Source organism: Herpailurus yagouaroundi, unplaced genomic scaffold (assembly GCF_014898765.1).
Source record: "Herpailurus yagouaroundi ecotype Mexico unplaced genomic scaffold, PumYag 159, whole genome shotgun sequence".
In the NCBI taxonomy this organism is placed as follows: domain Eukaryota; kingdom Metazoa; phylum Chordata; class Mammalia; order Carnivora; family Felidae; genus Herpailurus; species Herpailurus yagouaroundi.
Genome location: NW_024412400.1, coordinates 8855243 through 8871093, shown reverse-complemented (window position 1 = coordinate 8871093; position 15851 = coordinate 8855243). Strand labels below are relative to the sequence as shown.

The 15851-nt window shown below is 47.0% G+C and overlaps 1 protein-coding gene across 5 annotated transcripts in view; it reads left to right on the top strand.

Annotated features, from left to right (window-relative positions):
* ULK4 (unc-51 like kinase 4) overlaps positions 1-15369 on the top strand; it is a 586637-nt gene extending 571268 nt beyond the window's left edge. For all 5 annotated transcript variants that reach the window (XM_040479906.1, XM_040479903.1, XM_040479905.1 and 2 more), the window contains 2 exons: positions 12703-12788; positions 15211-15369. In XM_040479906.1, the coding sequence (XP_040335840.1) occupies positions 12703-12788; positions 15211-15289 (165 nt within the window). In that variant the 3' untranslated portion in view covers positions 15290-15369. The remainder of the gene's footprint in view (positions 1-12702; positions 12789-15210) is intronic.
* Positions 15370-15851: the final 482 nt, after the last annotated feature.

Genomic DNA, 15851 nt, shown 5'->3' with positions numbered 1-15851 from the left:
CCAGACGTACAGGCAGCAGTTCGGGGCAGGAGAGGAGAAGGGAGGTGTCAGGCTAGACTGGGAAGCATACAGACCCCAGGAGGAGGAAAGAAGGGTCAAGAGAAAAAAGAAAATCCTCCCACACTGGTGTGTTCTCACTAAAGTCCGCTTTCCCTTCCAAATGTGGAAATACCAGTTGAAAGAGTGAGCTTTGACCCTGGCTCTAGAGGCTGTGGCCCCAAACACTGCAGGCCCAGCCATTCCTCCAGGGACCCCGGCTCCTGCAGGCTGGGGCTGACCCCCCCCCCCCCCCCATTCCAGAATGTCAGCCTTCTCATTACTCATGGGTAACGTCTGCTCCTACCCTCCCCACTCTGACACCGGCCCTGTCTCTGTGTTGAGTGCTTCTGCAGCCAGACCCTGATGGGGGAGAAGGCAGAGGACAGCATGGCGATTAGGGCAAGGGGGGGCAATGGAGAGAGTCAGCCAGACCTGGTCTCCATCCCGGCTCCACTGCTGGCCAGTAGTGGGGGATCCCACTGTCACTTCATCTCTAACCAGAGGATCATAGAAGACCTTCCTCATATGGTTATTGTGAAGAGACTAGGAAATACTAGTCCACAGTGGCAACCCAGAAAACTCGTAACTCACTTCCCATCAGCAGCAAGGACAGACCTCCCACGAGGGATGCATAAAGCCTTCTGGTAGCCAGGCACTGAGAGAAATCGCCAAACGAGTGGCGGTCGCCACATCAGGAACCGTTTACCGGACGGTACATGTGACCCGCAGAGTCCTTCGGTCTACACCTGGAACCCCAGTTCGGTCTACAAGAGAGAGTCTGTGGTTCCCCGCTCCCAGTGAAAGTGATGAGAGTCAACAACAACAATGGTGGGGAGCAGAGGATGCTGTATGATTTGCAAGGCGCCGCGTGCATAGCAGCACGGAGCAGGCAAGCCTTTACACCAGATCACCAGCATTGTAGGTGGAGGCGCTCGAGGTGACACCACACTTCGCCAGTCAGCCACTTGCTTTCATTATCCAGTCAGTCAGCCAACAGCTGTGCTGGGTGTTCAGCAGATGTGAGGATGCAGCAGTCTCTTGGGAAGAGCCAGGGTCTTGAAGTTGGGTAGACGGGGTCCTATCTCAGTGCCAGTGTTTGCTGGCCAGGTGACCTGCGGCAAGTCACAGAGGCCCTGCCAGCCTCCATTTCCTCTTCTGGGAAGTGAGCATACTAAGATTTATTTTGCAAGGTTGTCCCCAAAAAAAGTCATGTGTTTGAAAGCACTTAATTCTGTTCGTGAACGTAGTACCACAGACGTGTTTGTTTCCTTTCCTGACCCAAATTCCAGGGCCTTTGTACTCCTGGGCCTTTTAGCGCAAATAGTCTTATAGACAGAGGTGAACCCCAACAGTTCCTACCTGAAACCTAGGTTTTGTTAGCCTTGCCCGTGCACACCTGCTAATGCCCTGGGCACAGTCCCTCGCCGCCCCAGTTCTTACGTACTCAACGTGGAAACTCGTGGGTGCTCTTGCTCTTGAATAAGAGCCATTTTCTTCTTCTTCTCGCCCGGACTTCTTCAACTTGAGGAATCAGTATGTTCCAGCTGCCATCATTTCTCCGGGCCTCAGTGCTGCTCAACCACAAATCAAAGCTAGCTGGTGCTTCCGGAAGAGCATAGAAGAATGCCTCCATTGCGGTCAGTCTGCGTGTGCCCCAGGACCATTCAGGCTTAGTGTAGCATCTCTGTCCCTCTCCAGAGAGCCTGAGTTCATGGGAGTCTGGGCCAAATCCAGATGAGCAAGTCTTGGTGACTAGGGCTGCCTCATCGGTAAGTCCTGTCTCTTCCCCGAAGATGCCCCAGAGTAGGTTCTAGCCGGAACCCCTCACTCGTCCGTGACCAGCAGATCCGCTCACAGGAATCAGGGATACCTCCGGATTTCCTTCCAGTCATCACCCTGCTTATTAGTCCTGGTCAGAAGGGACCTCCCTTGCTTTCACTGAGGAACATAAAGTTTTTAAGTGGACTCCAGGGAAGGCATGGAGGCCACGAGGCTACGGAAAGCTGCACGAGAATTACTCCATTTTACCCCAGATGCGCTCAGCATCATGGAAGGCATAATGAGCATAGGGGCCCGGATGCAGCATGGCGTGTGTTAATACAGTCTTGCTGTAATGTGAATGTGGGAGGCCAGACCCTGGCGGCAGCTCAAGAAGTTTCTGGAGAGGCCCCCAACGAGCACTGCAACGCCAGATAGAGCCTGGGGGAGGAACTGCCAGGCCCCATTACACCTTCCGGAAGTTCTTCCCCGGATTCCATGCTGGCGTCTGATAACAAGTGGAGAGAGCCTGTCTCCATATGCGTTTGGTAAAAATGGCTTTGAAGTAACCTAAAAACCTCAGCCGAGAGAAGACAAAGCATATGTTAAGAGAACTAAATAAAGGGGCTCCGTGTATGGGTTTATTTTTGAAATTTCAACTCTTTGAAGTAGAGTTGTCATAGCTCCCTGCCTGTTTCGACTTGTGTTGGTGAGATCTGAAGGCCGCAGAATGAAGACAGTCCTCCCCTGTGTGAAGTGTGTGTCTGTAATAACAAGCACCGGGGAGCACCTGGCCTGGCTCACTGTTGCCTGTTTCATCTCCAGGTTTTTTCTAGTTTCTCAGTGTTGCCTGGGCCTGTCTGGAGGCCTCTCTGGTTAGAAAACTAAAGCTAACTTGGCTTCGCTTCGCCACACGCATTCAGGATCACCGAAGACACAGGCATATGTCATTGTACCCTCATAAACAGCCCCCACGGTCTGCCCATGCCTGACTCGGCTGCAGCCACGTCAAGTCCCCATTCCCCAAACTGTTTCTAATAGAGAAGCTGGTCCTGGAGCATTTTATGAGCTTCACGAGGACGATGCTGTGAGTCACGTTTATGAGCATGAATTCACGATACACCACAGCGATCGAAAATCAAAGTTCTTATTCGCACATTTGTTATGACCTTGGATAAAGAATGCGGGCGCCAGGCCTGGCTTTGCCCCTCAGAGGCCACTGTGACCCTGGGCCAGCCACTGTCCTGTCGTCACAGCCTCACCTGCAAACTGAGGGGGCTGGCCAAAGTCAGTGTCCTGCCATTATGGGGGACAGTGGGACATTTTTTTTTTTGTCAGTTTGCCTTTGGGAGGCTGAATTCCAGAAAGGAGCCAACCCCAGTTCTGTCCTTTACGGTGTACGTAGAGCCACTACCATACAGTTCGTGAGCCTGCTGGGGGACGTGAAGGTTGATCCTGTAGGACGCATGCGTCTCCTTTCGGTGTTTTGGTTATTCCCAGTGATGCGTGAGTGCTGATTGACACACTCCATGTTCAAGTGACCGTAGCCAGTTGAATAAGTCGCGTATTTGCCCAGAGTACATGATTATCAGTTTTTTATATATCCTCAATCAAACAGAAGTGGAGGGATAGTCCTCCCAGGTGGATCTTAATTCTAAGTTCAAATTTCCAACTTTTTTCTGACCTTTTTCTTAAACACCCCATGTTTTGAGTGATCCTGTCTACCATGCGAACTGCACATATTTAGTATAATTTCTATTTTCATTTTGATTGACTTTAGCCGCACAGCTACCAGTCGGATGTCTCAGTGTGAGCTAATGACAGGCACTCCGTATTCAGCTGATGCATTTTTATCGTAAAGAGGAGGAATGTGAGGCAGGCATGACTCTGTTCGCAGGAAATGGACGTTTTGAAATAATGAAATCCACTCATAGACTCTTGGAGGTCCAGGAACCTCTGCTGTAGTACGTTATTAGAAAATAAAATAGAGTTTGTTTGTTTGTTTTGGCTTCTGGGAACTCACTGAGTGCTAGTAATGAAAATAGTGATTGCAGGAAGAAGTATTGTGTTTACACCCTTTGCCAGGCTCCTCTTACATGATTTATTAAAGAGTCCCTGCCCTTTCTTGACTTCTCTAATCACGGACATGAGAAGTTCTCCAACAGTTGCTGAACCAGAAACTCACTGCCATAATGGACAAGTGTCACTTCTACGTCATTGAGATTTTTCAGTGTGCGCGAAACATTCTGTGTTTTGATAGCACAGAAGAGGATAGGTAGGATGGCTTTTGAGCAGACCCACAATTTGGTTTTCAACAAAGTTTTAAGTACCGAGAAAATAGAAGGTCCAAGGCCACATTGGTAGGCACAGGGGAATGTTTCAAAAATAAGGTTGGTTCCCATCTTAATTTATAACCTTCAGTGGCCTGAGAGGAGCCCACACTCTGGGAGAAAGGAGTGATTCACTCCTAAGGATCATTTCTTTTTTTTTTTTTTTTCCAACGTTTATTTATTTGTGGGACAGAGAGGGACAGAGCATGAACGGGGGAGGGGCAGAGAGAGAGGGAGACACAGAATCGGAAGCAGGCTCCAGGCTCTGAGCCATCAGCCCAGAGCCCGACGCGGGGCTCGAACTCATGGACCGCGAGATCGTGACCTGAGCTGAAGTCGGACGCTTAACCGACTGCGCCACCCAGGCGCCCCTCCTAAGGATCATTTCAAAGCTACTGGAAGTCCTAATTTACCAGCTTGACTAATTATAGAAAATTGGTATCACAGGACAAAATAATTTAGCAAGGTAAATTAAAACTCGTATCTTTTCAAACATCATCCAGACTCTACTGATCTGTCATTTTGAAAGCCCAGTCAGGCCGATACACCAAATAACGCATGAATGCATTCCCTGTTTTTTCATTTCCCCGTGGAAGGACATCTTCATTCCTTTCGCTTTTTAGTGACTGTGAATAAAGCTGCTATAGACTTTTGCAGACAGGCTCGTGTGCGAACGTAAGTTTTCAGTGTACTTGGGTGAGTACCTAAGAGTGCAATTGCTGGGCCATATGGTAAGACTGTGTTTAATTTTATAAGAAAGCGGCTCACCGTCCTCCAAAGTGCTGGAGTTTTGCATTCCAACCAGCAACGGATGAGAGTTTCTGCTACTCTGCTTCCCGGCCAGCGTTTGCCATTGTTAGTTTTATGAATTTTAGCCATTCTGATAGGTACATAGCGACATGGCACTGCAGTTTTAGTTTGTATTTCTCTGATGAAAAATGGTATTGAGTATCTTTTCACGTGCTCATTTGCCACCCATAATACTTTCTTTGGTCAAATGTCTGTTCAGATTGTTGGTTGTTCTGTTGAATTTTAAGAGTTCTTTATGTGTCTAAAGAATAGATAAACGTCATTTATCAGATATGTGATTTGCATTTGTTTCTCCCAGTCTGTGCCGATCTTATTCCCTTATCGATGTTTTACGAAGAGCCAAGTTTTTAATATTGGTAAAATCCAGTTTGTTGGTTTTTTTCTTTCAGGGGTTGTGCTTTCGTATTGTATCTAAAAATTCATCAACAAAGCTAAGGTCCCATAGATTCTTACATTGTCTCCTAGAAGTTTTATAGTTTTAGATTTTACACATTCAGATCCACGATTCACTTTGAGTTATGTTTTTTTTTTAATTTTTTTTTAATGTTTATGTATTTTTGAGACAGAGAGAGACACAGCATGAGCAGGGAATGGGCAGAGAGAGAGGGAGACACAGAATGTGAAGCAGGCTCCAGGCTCTGAGCTGTCAGCACAGAGCCCGACGTGGGGCTCGAACTCACGAACTGCGAGATCGTGACCTGAGCCGAAGTCAGTCGCTTAACCGACTGAGCCACCCAGGCGCCCCGAGTTATGTTTTATTTAAGGTGTAAGATACGTGTCTAGGTTCATGTTTGTTTTTTTTTGTTTGTTTTTTGTGTTTTTTTGCATATGGGCATCCTTTGTTGTAGCACTGTTTGTTCAAAAGGCTGTCTTCCCCCCATTCAATTACCTTGTCACATTTGTCAAAATGTTGATAGTATTTGTGTGTGACTGTGTTTGGGCTAACAATTCTATTTGATTGATCTGTATATCTGCCAATACCATGCCGTCATGGTTACCGTAGCTATATAGTAAATCTTAAAACTGTATAGTGTGGTTCCTCCAACTTTATTCTCCTTTTTTCAAAATTGTTTTAGCTATTCTAGTTCCTTTGCCCTTCCATACAAATTAGGATCCGCTGTTCTATATCTACGTAAAATCCTTCTGGGATTTTGATAGGAAATGCATTAAACCTAAATTTGGGGAGAATTAATATCTTTATTGAGTCTTCCAATTCATGAACATAGTATATCCATTTGTTTAGGTGTTTTTTCTTTCATCAGCATTTTGTAGTTTTTAGCATACAGATCCTGATATATTTTGTTGGATTAATACCTTTGGAATTGGTCAGAACTTGTTTTATAACTCAACATATGACATATCTTGAAAACTTCCCATGTACCCTTGAAAAGAATATATAGTCTGAAGTTGTTAGATGAATTTTCTACATATGTCAATTAGGTCAGGTTTGCTAATCTTGTGTAAAACTTCTGTGTCCTTCTGATGTTTGTATGCATGTTACTGAGAGAGATTGAAAAGTAATCCCACCATAATTTTGGTGTCTAATTCTCCCTTTGGTTTCATCATTTTTTTTAAATTTATTTTTAGACTGTTATTAAGTACGTTTAGAATTTAGACTGGGTAGGGGCACTTGGGTGGCTCAGTCAGTTGGGCTTCCGACTTCAGCTCAGGTTATGATCTTATGATTTATGAGTTCAAGCCCAGTGTTGGGCTCTGTGCTAACAGCTCACAGCCTGGAGCCTGCTTCGGATTCTGGTCTCCCTCTCTCTCAGCCCCTCTTCCGCTCACCTCTGTCCCTGTCTGTCTCAAAAATAACATTAAAAAACTAAAAAAAAATTTAGTCTTGGTATATATTACTGGTCAATTGATCTTTCTATAAATACAAAATGTCTCTCTTTACCTCTAGTTACAATTATTGGCTTCCAGTCTACCTTGTCTGATAGTAGCTACCCCAGCTTTGTCTGGTTACTGTTTATGCGGCATCTGTTTTCATTCTTTAACCTTCATTTGGTCTGTGCCCTTATATTTAAAAAGGTATGTTTGGGGCACCTGGGTAGCTCAGTCGGTTAAACGTCCGGCTCCTGATTTCAGCTCAGATTATGATCCCAGAGTTCATGGGATCAAGGCCTGTGTCAGGCTCTGCACTGACAGTGCAGAGTCTGCTTGGGATTCTCTCTCTCCCTCTCTCTGTGCCCCTCCCCTGCTTGTGCACACACACACTCTCTCTCTCTCTCAAAGTAAATAAATAAACATTTAAAAGGGGGAAAAAAGAAAACATATGTTTCTTGTAAGCAGCATGTAGTTGTGTTGTATTTTATTTTGTTTATATCTAGTCTCAAAATTTCAGTCTTTTACTTGTAGTACATTTATTAAATGCACACTTAAGGTAGGTATTGATAACATTTGGATTTACATCTACCACATTACCTTTGGTTTCTGCTCCTTTTTGTCTTCCCTCTTTGAGTTTTGGTTTGTCTTACTCTTCTGGTTTCTTAACATGAAAGCTTGGATTATTAACTTAAACTTTTCTTCTTTTTTAATGTATTTAGTACTATAAATTTATCTTTAAGCACTGCTCTAGCAGAATGCCACAGATTTTGATATATTGTATAGTCAATTTTTAAGTTAAAATATTTTCTGATTTTCCCTGGGGTGTCCTCTTTGATCTTTGGATGATTTAGGAGTAAGTTGTTTAATTTCCAAGGGATGTGAGATATCCCTGTTACCTTTATTGACTTATAGTTTATGATTACAAATATAATATATATGGTTTCAGTTCTTTTATATTAGTTAAGATTTGTTTTATGGTCCAGAATATTATATACATTAGCAAATGTTCCTGATTTCTTGGGGAAAATATATGTATTCTGTTATTGATGGGTTTAGTGCTCCACAAATGCCAATGAGATCCAGTTAGTTGATGATGTGGTTCAACTCTTTTATGTCCTTGCTGATTTTTACCTACTCATTCTATCTATTACTATGAGAGTAGTTTTGAAACCTCCAACTACAGTTGCACATTTGTTTGTTTTTCCTTTCAGTTGTATCAGTTTTTGCTTTGTGAATTTTTTTATTTATTTTGAGTGAGGGAGAAAGCACATGTGCAAGTGTGAGTTGGGGGAAGGGCAGAGAGAGAGCAGAGAGAGAATGCCAAGCAGGCTCTGCATGCTGTCATCACAAAGCTCAATGTGGGGCTCAAACTCATGAACCATGAGCTCATGCTCTGAGCCAAAATTAAGAGTCAGATGCTTAACTGAATGAGCCACCTCAGTACCCCTGCTTTGTGTATGTTTAATTTCTATTGCTAAATGAGTACACACTTGTTATTCTATCTTTTTGATGACAAAACCTTTTTATCTTTGGCAATTTTTTTTCGTTCTGAAGTCTTCTTTGTCTGATATTAATATAGCTACTCTAGCTTTGTTTTGATTCATATTTGCATGATTTTCATCCTTTTACTTTTAACCAACCTATCTCTCTCTATTTAAGATTCTTGTAAATAGTATTGTGTTGGGTCATTTTTTTTTTTTTTTTTTTTTTTTTTGGTCATTGTACAAAAATTCTTATTTGCTGCATTTGGATCATTTACATTTAATGTAATTCTTGGTATGATAGGATACAGTCTACCTTTTTACTTGATTTATACTTATCCCTTCTGTTTTCATTTTCTTGTTTTTTTTCTTCCTAACTTCTTTTAAGTTATTGAATATTTTTTAGTAGTACAGTTTGTCTGCTGTATTTTTTACTAAGTTTTTTTAGTTGTTGCTTTTGGGACTATGAAAGACTTTACTTTTCATAATCTATTTATAATCAGTATTTTACCACTTCAATTATAATATAGAAACATTACCACGTTATAGATTCCTCTACCTTTCCCCCTTTATGTTCCAATTTTCTTATATCTACATGTGTTGAAAACCCTATCAGATAATATTGTATGTTTTGCTTTTCTGCCACCAAGTGTATTTTAAATAAAGGGAATAGTGTGTTTTACTTTTCTCAGATATTTACCATTTCTGTTGCTCTTCCTTTTTTTCCTAAGGTTCCAAGTTTCCTTCTGGTGTTATTTCCTTTCTCTCTGAAGAGTTTCCCCCCCACCACCACCCTTTTTTAAAGTTTATTTATTTATTTGTTTTTAAGTAATCTCTACCTCCCACGTGGGGCTCAAACTCATGACTCTGAGATCAAGAGTCACATGCTCTTCCTAATGAGCCAGCCATGCACCCCTGAAGAGTTTCCTTTAGTGATTCTTTTAAAGAAATTCTGCTTCTATTAGTTTTCCTTCATTGGAGAAGATCTTTATTTCACCTTAATTCCTGAATGATATTTTTGCTAGATATAGAATTCTAGTTTGATACTTCTTTTCTTTTTTAGCACTTTAAAAATGTTGTGTCACTCTCTTCTGATCTCAGTGTGATGAGAAGTCCACCATAATTCAAATCCGTGTTCTCCTATAAGTAATGTATTATTTTCTGCCTGAGTTCACAGTTCTTTGTCCTCAACCAATTTGACCATGGATGTTTTTGGATGGGGATTCTTTGGGGTTATCTTGTTTGAGAGTCTTTCACTTTTTTGAATCTGTAGATTTAGATGTTTCATCACACTTGGAACAGTTTTAGCTACAATTTCTTCAAATAATTTTCATCCATTCATGCTCTGCCCTCTTATTCCAGAACTCCAGTGGTACACACCTTTCGTTATTATCCCACAGATTCCTGAGACTCTGTCCATTTGTGTTTTCAAATGTTTTTCTGTCTCGTTGCTCAGATTGGACCATTTCTATTGATCTGTCTTCAAATTCACTGCCTCTTTCCGTTATGCTAATGAATCCATTTGGCATGGCTTTTAAAAATTTGGGGTTCTATTTTTCTAGATTTTCATTTGCTTATTTTTTATATCTTCTAATTTTTTTACATTCTATTCCAATACTGCTTTACTTTAATACTTGTTTTAAGAGTGTTACATTCTACTTTAATATTTGTTTCAAGAGCATTAGTGATTACTTGTTTTAGCATTTTTATAACACTTTTAAGTCTTTGTCAGATAATTCCAATATCTGTGTCATCTTGTTACTTATTGTCTTTTGTTGTCTTTTCTCATGTGAGTTGAGATTTTCATGGTTATTTGTATGCTGAACAATTTTGGATTTTATCTTGGCTATTTTAAATATTATGAGACACTGTGTCTAGTTGGAACTCTATACAGAACGGTGATTGTGATCAGGTTGAAGGCCGGAATAGTAATTTCAATGCCAGGTTAGTTTCAAAGCATTTGCAATGCTCTTTGGACCTATCTTATGTGTCTGTCCTTTAGGAGTCAGTCTGGGATCTGGACAGCGGTTTATTAGCTCAGTTCCTTAAGTTTTTGGTATGCCATCTGGATCAGTTCCATGCATGCACAGGTTGAGGGTGAGCCTAGGAGTTTATAGGCAATTTTATGGGATTTGTTTCTTGAGGTCTTCCTGATTCATTATCTCCCCAGTACTTTTCTGGTTCCTTGCATCTCCCGTTCTCTGACCGTAAACTGCTCACTTCCACAACTGTCACGTTTAGGGGGAGAGGGGCCGCCTGGGGCTCCTGTCTCTGGCCGTTGTTGTTGCTGCCACTGCCACTGCAGAGTTTCCTGGGACCTGGGACAAGAGAACTGAGGGAAAGGAAAGGAAAAGAACCTGGAAGGTTTCATCTGCTCTCTGTGAGCATCTGGGAGTTTCCTTTCCCACTTCTCAAGCCTGGCTTGCCCCAGAGCTCTCTCTTCTGCCCCACAGTGCTCACCTCCATGGTTTGGGTTTGCTGACTTCAATCCAGGCTGTACTGGAGGGAAAGAAGTGGTAAGCTCACCACCAGCTGAGTGGTGTTTTGAGTCCAGTGCCTTTCCCCAGTCTGCCTGCTGCTATTTACTTTTCAGTGCCCCAAATCACTGTGCCGTGCGTTTTATAGTTTGGGTTTTATAATTACATGTAGAGGGAGAGAAAGGGTGGCATGTGTTTTTCCCGTCTCACCCAGCCAGAACTAGAACCTCCGATTGATATTATTGAAAACGCTTATTTTCTAATTAACTCAGCTTTATATACAGGACAACTGATGTCGTTAGTAAGAAAGAGTTCAATGAAGTGGCCCAATCACATAGTTTTCAGTTAAGTCTTTTGGATTTGTTTATGGCTACATCTATGTCGGCTGCACACGATGCTATTTTGATCTTTTCCTTTGATCACCTAATTCCCACTGTAGTTTTCTATGTGCACCTTCTAACTCACCTCGTGAGCCTCGTGGGCAGAGGTAGTCTTGTAATTTCTTTGCAACTTGCGGGGCCTCTGCACACGGGCCCACAGTACAGATAAGGCAGCGATTCTGGATATAGTTCAACTGAGCTGTATGTGGCAACTTTGAGAAAAACCAGGTGGGAAGCCTCACTGACGACCCCTTTAGTACAAGTTTATGCTTACTTCAGACAGAATTGAACTACAGCTGACGTTTTCAAATAGCAGCCTTTGAACGCATCAAGGTGGGTGTAATTTCAGAACAGATTTACATGAGGCTCTTTTAAGATGCAAACCTCTGCAGAAACCACACCTGATGCAACTGAGCTGGCTGCTGTTAGCTGGCATACCCAGCGGGCGGGAACGGATCTCCGTGGAGGTGCAAATTCATTCACACGTAATTTGGAGTCCGTGTTAAGGTCTAATTACCCCCGCGACCTTCCTGTCACCATGAGTGATTGATTAAGAAATGTTTGACCTCTTCTTGCGAACTGGGGAGAGGATCATCCGGCCCTGGTCACTGTGATCAAGTGGAAAGACCAGGAGCACTTGAGCAGCGGGGGGCAGCGGAGGCCAGCCTGGTTCCAGCTTCATGGTGGGATTAGGATCAGGCTCCAGGTGTACCTCACTACTGTTGTGGCCCCTTAATCTCGCCCAGCCTCCATTACCTCGTCTATAAAGCATGCCGTGTGCTTGCGTTGCAAGGTGAATAAATAAAAAGAATAGATGAGAGAGTGGACGGGAGACGGCAGGGCCTTCCGAAAGGTAAAGCACCATGCGAGTGTTTATAAAATATTTTTAAATAACAATGGGACACAAACGTTGAATTAAGAGGAGCAAGTCTAATACTAGGATCGAGGTTCATTCCTGAAGCCTCTTCTTGTGTTGTGGACATGCATTCTTCTGGAGGGCTTTCAGAGGAAGTCTCTGGAAGCCTAGGTTGTGTGTGATTCGGCTCATAGGCACCAGAGAGTCAGAGATCCCCACATGTTTTTCCTTTTCTTCCCAGGACCATGGCAATGAGCAAGGGCCCATTCCTTAGGGTACTTGGGAAGGGGTGTGTACCCAGGTTTGGTTATTAGTCCTTCCCCCCGCAGGCCCCCCAGATCTCCAGGCAACCAGAATTGTGATTCTTCTGTCCATATGAACAAGGTTGTGTTGGACTCAAGGTCCCAAGGAGTCCTGGCCCTGACAACTGGAAAAGTTCCTTCGTCATCACTTACTCTAAGTCGGAAGTTCAGGCTTGCAGAACACAAACACTCCTGAGGAACCCAATGGAAGGCACCCTACCCCGACCCGGCATGTCTCCAGCCCCGACAGACTCTGTCATGCTCACCCCCAGGTGCCACCACTGTCTGCCTCTAGTGCCCCGCTCAGCAGTGCCCTGGGGGGTGGGGACTCAGGGCCTGCTCCCTAATGCCACCAGTAGCCTGAGACTCAGGGTGCCTATCCAGTGGGGCCTGAGTCAGGGATGGGCCGGCCAACCACTTTCTTCTCCCTCCCTCGAAGGTCACATCCAATGAGAAGCATCTGGAGAATCTCAAGGATGCAGGCAGCCTCCTGCGGGCTCTGGAGGGGCTGGCCGCCGCTGGCGGGTAAGTAGACCGAGGACAAGGACCCATACCTTCCAGCCTGTCATTGCCAGTGTGGGAGGGGCCGCCGTGCCACTGCACCCCCCCCCTCCTGGGTATCCCCCACTGGCAGGTGGGGCTGGGGGTGGGGAAATCAGCAGGGGGAGGGAGGAAAGGAGAATGTCTTAGCCCTGCCGGGGGGAGGGAATATTCCCATCTATAGGAGAGAACTGGGAAGGGACACCCTGGGGGATGGGGTGAACCTCGTGAGGAAGGCAGTCACCCCTTGTGCACAGGTGGCCTCCTCCACCTGTAAGAGTGGTAGAGTAAGGGCCACAGGGAGGGTTCATCCCACGATGACACCACACACACACACACACACACACACACACACACACCCCCAACTTGAGAGGGGGGGGGGGGGGGGGGGGGCGTGCTTACGAGTTGTTCCTCTGATCTGAGCTGTTGATGCCAACTGACCAAAGAAGAACGACATGGGAATAAGAGGAACGCTGCCCCCAGGCATCCATCCTTCATCGGGCCTGTGTTACCCGCTCACTGCGCGTGACTGTGCCAGAGCCTGGCGTGGGGTCCGGCCCTCGTCCCCAGAGCTGAGGGAGGTGGCCTGAGGTTGCGGAGGCCACAGTCCCCTGAGCTTCAGCCGCTCTCCCGGGCCCGGGGACAGGGATCCACCTCGTAGGGGGCACCCGGCCTTCACTAGGCACGCGAGACAGGGAATGGGTGCTGTCATCCCCCGGTGGTTGGTTTTCACAACCACAGGGTTCTCTGAATTCTGCTTCCTGGTGTTCCGGGTTCGGTGTTAATTTGAAGAAAGATGCACGGCTGGGGTGTTGCCGAGAGGCGGTCTGTGGACAAGGGACGCCGTCTCCTAGAGTACCCGGGTCCTGCTCTTAGGTTTAAGCCAAAGAGGGAGGCTGTGCGTGGTTTCTGTGAGGTGAGGGGGAAGGACCGGCTAGCTCGGCCGGGGGTGGGGAGCCTCCTTGCCCTGCTGGGACCCTGTGGCGTGAGACGTGGACAGTGACTCCCCGGGCTGGGCCGCAGGCCTCCTGCAAGACTGCTGTGAGGAGCACGTGGCATGTGTCCCCAGGGACCTGGCCTCGTGTGTCAGGAAGCCACTCCGAACAGACGTGTGCCACGGAGGGCCCGGGAGAGCCACTGGGTGGACAGGAGTTGAGCGGAGAGCCCCCGAGAGCCCATCCTCTCCAGTGCCTGCCTCTGCGGGACTCCTCATCCAGCAGGGGACTGACTCCGTGCCTTTAGGCCAAGGCCAGCACAGCCTCAGAGCTGGACCCAAATGTGTCAAAACACGGCTCAGTGCACCACGAAACGAGTCACCTCTTCTGTACCCCCCCCCCCCCCCGCCCGGCACTCCGGCGACTGAAATGTCTACACCAGGCAGACCTCGATCTTGGGTTAGGGAGGTTGCTGCCACGAAGGTGTCTTATTTGGGCTTCGTCCAGATGGCCAACCAGAAAAGGCCTTCTCACGTTGACCAAGAACGAGTGGATGGCCGTGTTCCCGGTCCTGACGTGGCTCTGTCAGAGGTCGGTGTCCCCTCCTTGCCAGTCCCCGGGTCCCCCCCCGGGCTGCTCTGGTGGGCACGGTGGACGGCAGGACTCTGCCAGACTGGCCTTGACTCAGCCGGGATCAGGCTGAGTTCAAACGCATTCTTGCCATCCCTTGGGACGTTTGATGCGTGGAGCAGGAACGCGTGGCACCATCCCCTGACCACAGCCCCCGGCCGCGGCAACCCACCGCTCAGGCAGCACGCCCGCCCCCGGTTATTTGGCAACAGCCCTATTTCTGTGTAGGCGAGGGTCTGCCACGAACTAGTTTTATCCTTCAGGGCGGTGCTACGGGTCATTCTTTTCCTCTCTAACCGTTGTAAAGGCGCAGGTTTAAATGTGTCTCGTTCAACAGACTTGCCGTTTTAAGCTCTGAACGGCACATCCACACGGATGAGGGTAAGAAACCCAAAGCCTCCCGGCTGATCGGCCAGGAAGTGGCGAAAAGGAGCAGGGAGAACCAGCGTCTGGAGCGGGTCTGGGATCCGGGCCCGGGCGCACGAGTCAGCTGCAGGCCGGCCGTGGGCAGGCCCGTTGCAGGATCCGGGCTAGGCAGGGTCGGGCTGCCGTCTGACTCGCCCCCACGGCTCCGTGTCTGTGCACGCGGCCTAAGTGGTTTGGATGGCGGGGCCGGGCGCTCAGGCCTGGCTTAGGGGTGCCGGCGCGGCCAGTTCCGAGCCCCTCTGGGACCGTGGGCTGAGGCCCCGGAGACAGAGTATCCTGTTTCCGCTCAAAATGATGCACGAGGGCAGTTTTACGAACCAGCAGATACTCAGGTACGAGAGAGGCCAGCCCCTTTGGAAGAGGGGCTGTTTTGCCCCGGAGACGGCTAAGTGTTTCTACCTTGGTTTTTCCCACAGTTCGTCTGCTGACAGTGTGGTGGCTTCGTTGGCCCTGGAAATCCTCCAGCTGTTGGACACCAGGCGAGAAGGCACTTAGCACCAGCCCTCGGCTACACACGCTGGCCACACCGCCACCCGTGGCTCTCTTTGGACCTAATAAAGTCAGCCGAACCCAGACCCTTGAGGCCGAGGTGTTCTCGTGGACTCTGGGCCCTCGGACACCCTCTCAGAACGGAGCGGTTCCTCCATTCTTGTGGGATGCGTCTGGGAACCCCGGGTTTGCTAGCTATTCGAGATTGTTCTTTCCCCTCTGTGTGGCCTGGACAGGCCTCCTCTACAGCCCACGCTCCTCAAGTAGATGAGAAGCCATGGTCCTCAGCCTCCGGCATCTGTGAGCATCTCTCTCCTCCAGAGAAGATTTAAAAGACAGGACTAGGCATGAAGGTTCTCCCAGCCACAGCTCCAGAGCAGGCCTTTTTGGAAGCTAGTTTTAGCCTCTTGTGGTCCTCCCGCTTTTACAGAATCCTGGGGAGGACCAGGCAAGGCTCCGCCAACGGGCAGGCAGTGAAAGTTTGCATAAAGGATGCAAAAAACTCGAGGAACCCTGGCCTCTTTGAAGGTCTGCCTGTCTGGATGTCATGATGGGGTGAGCGGGGGGG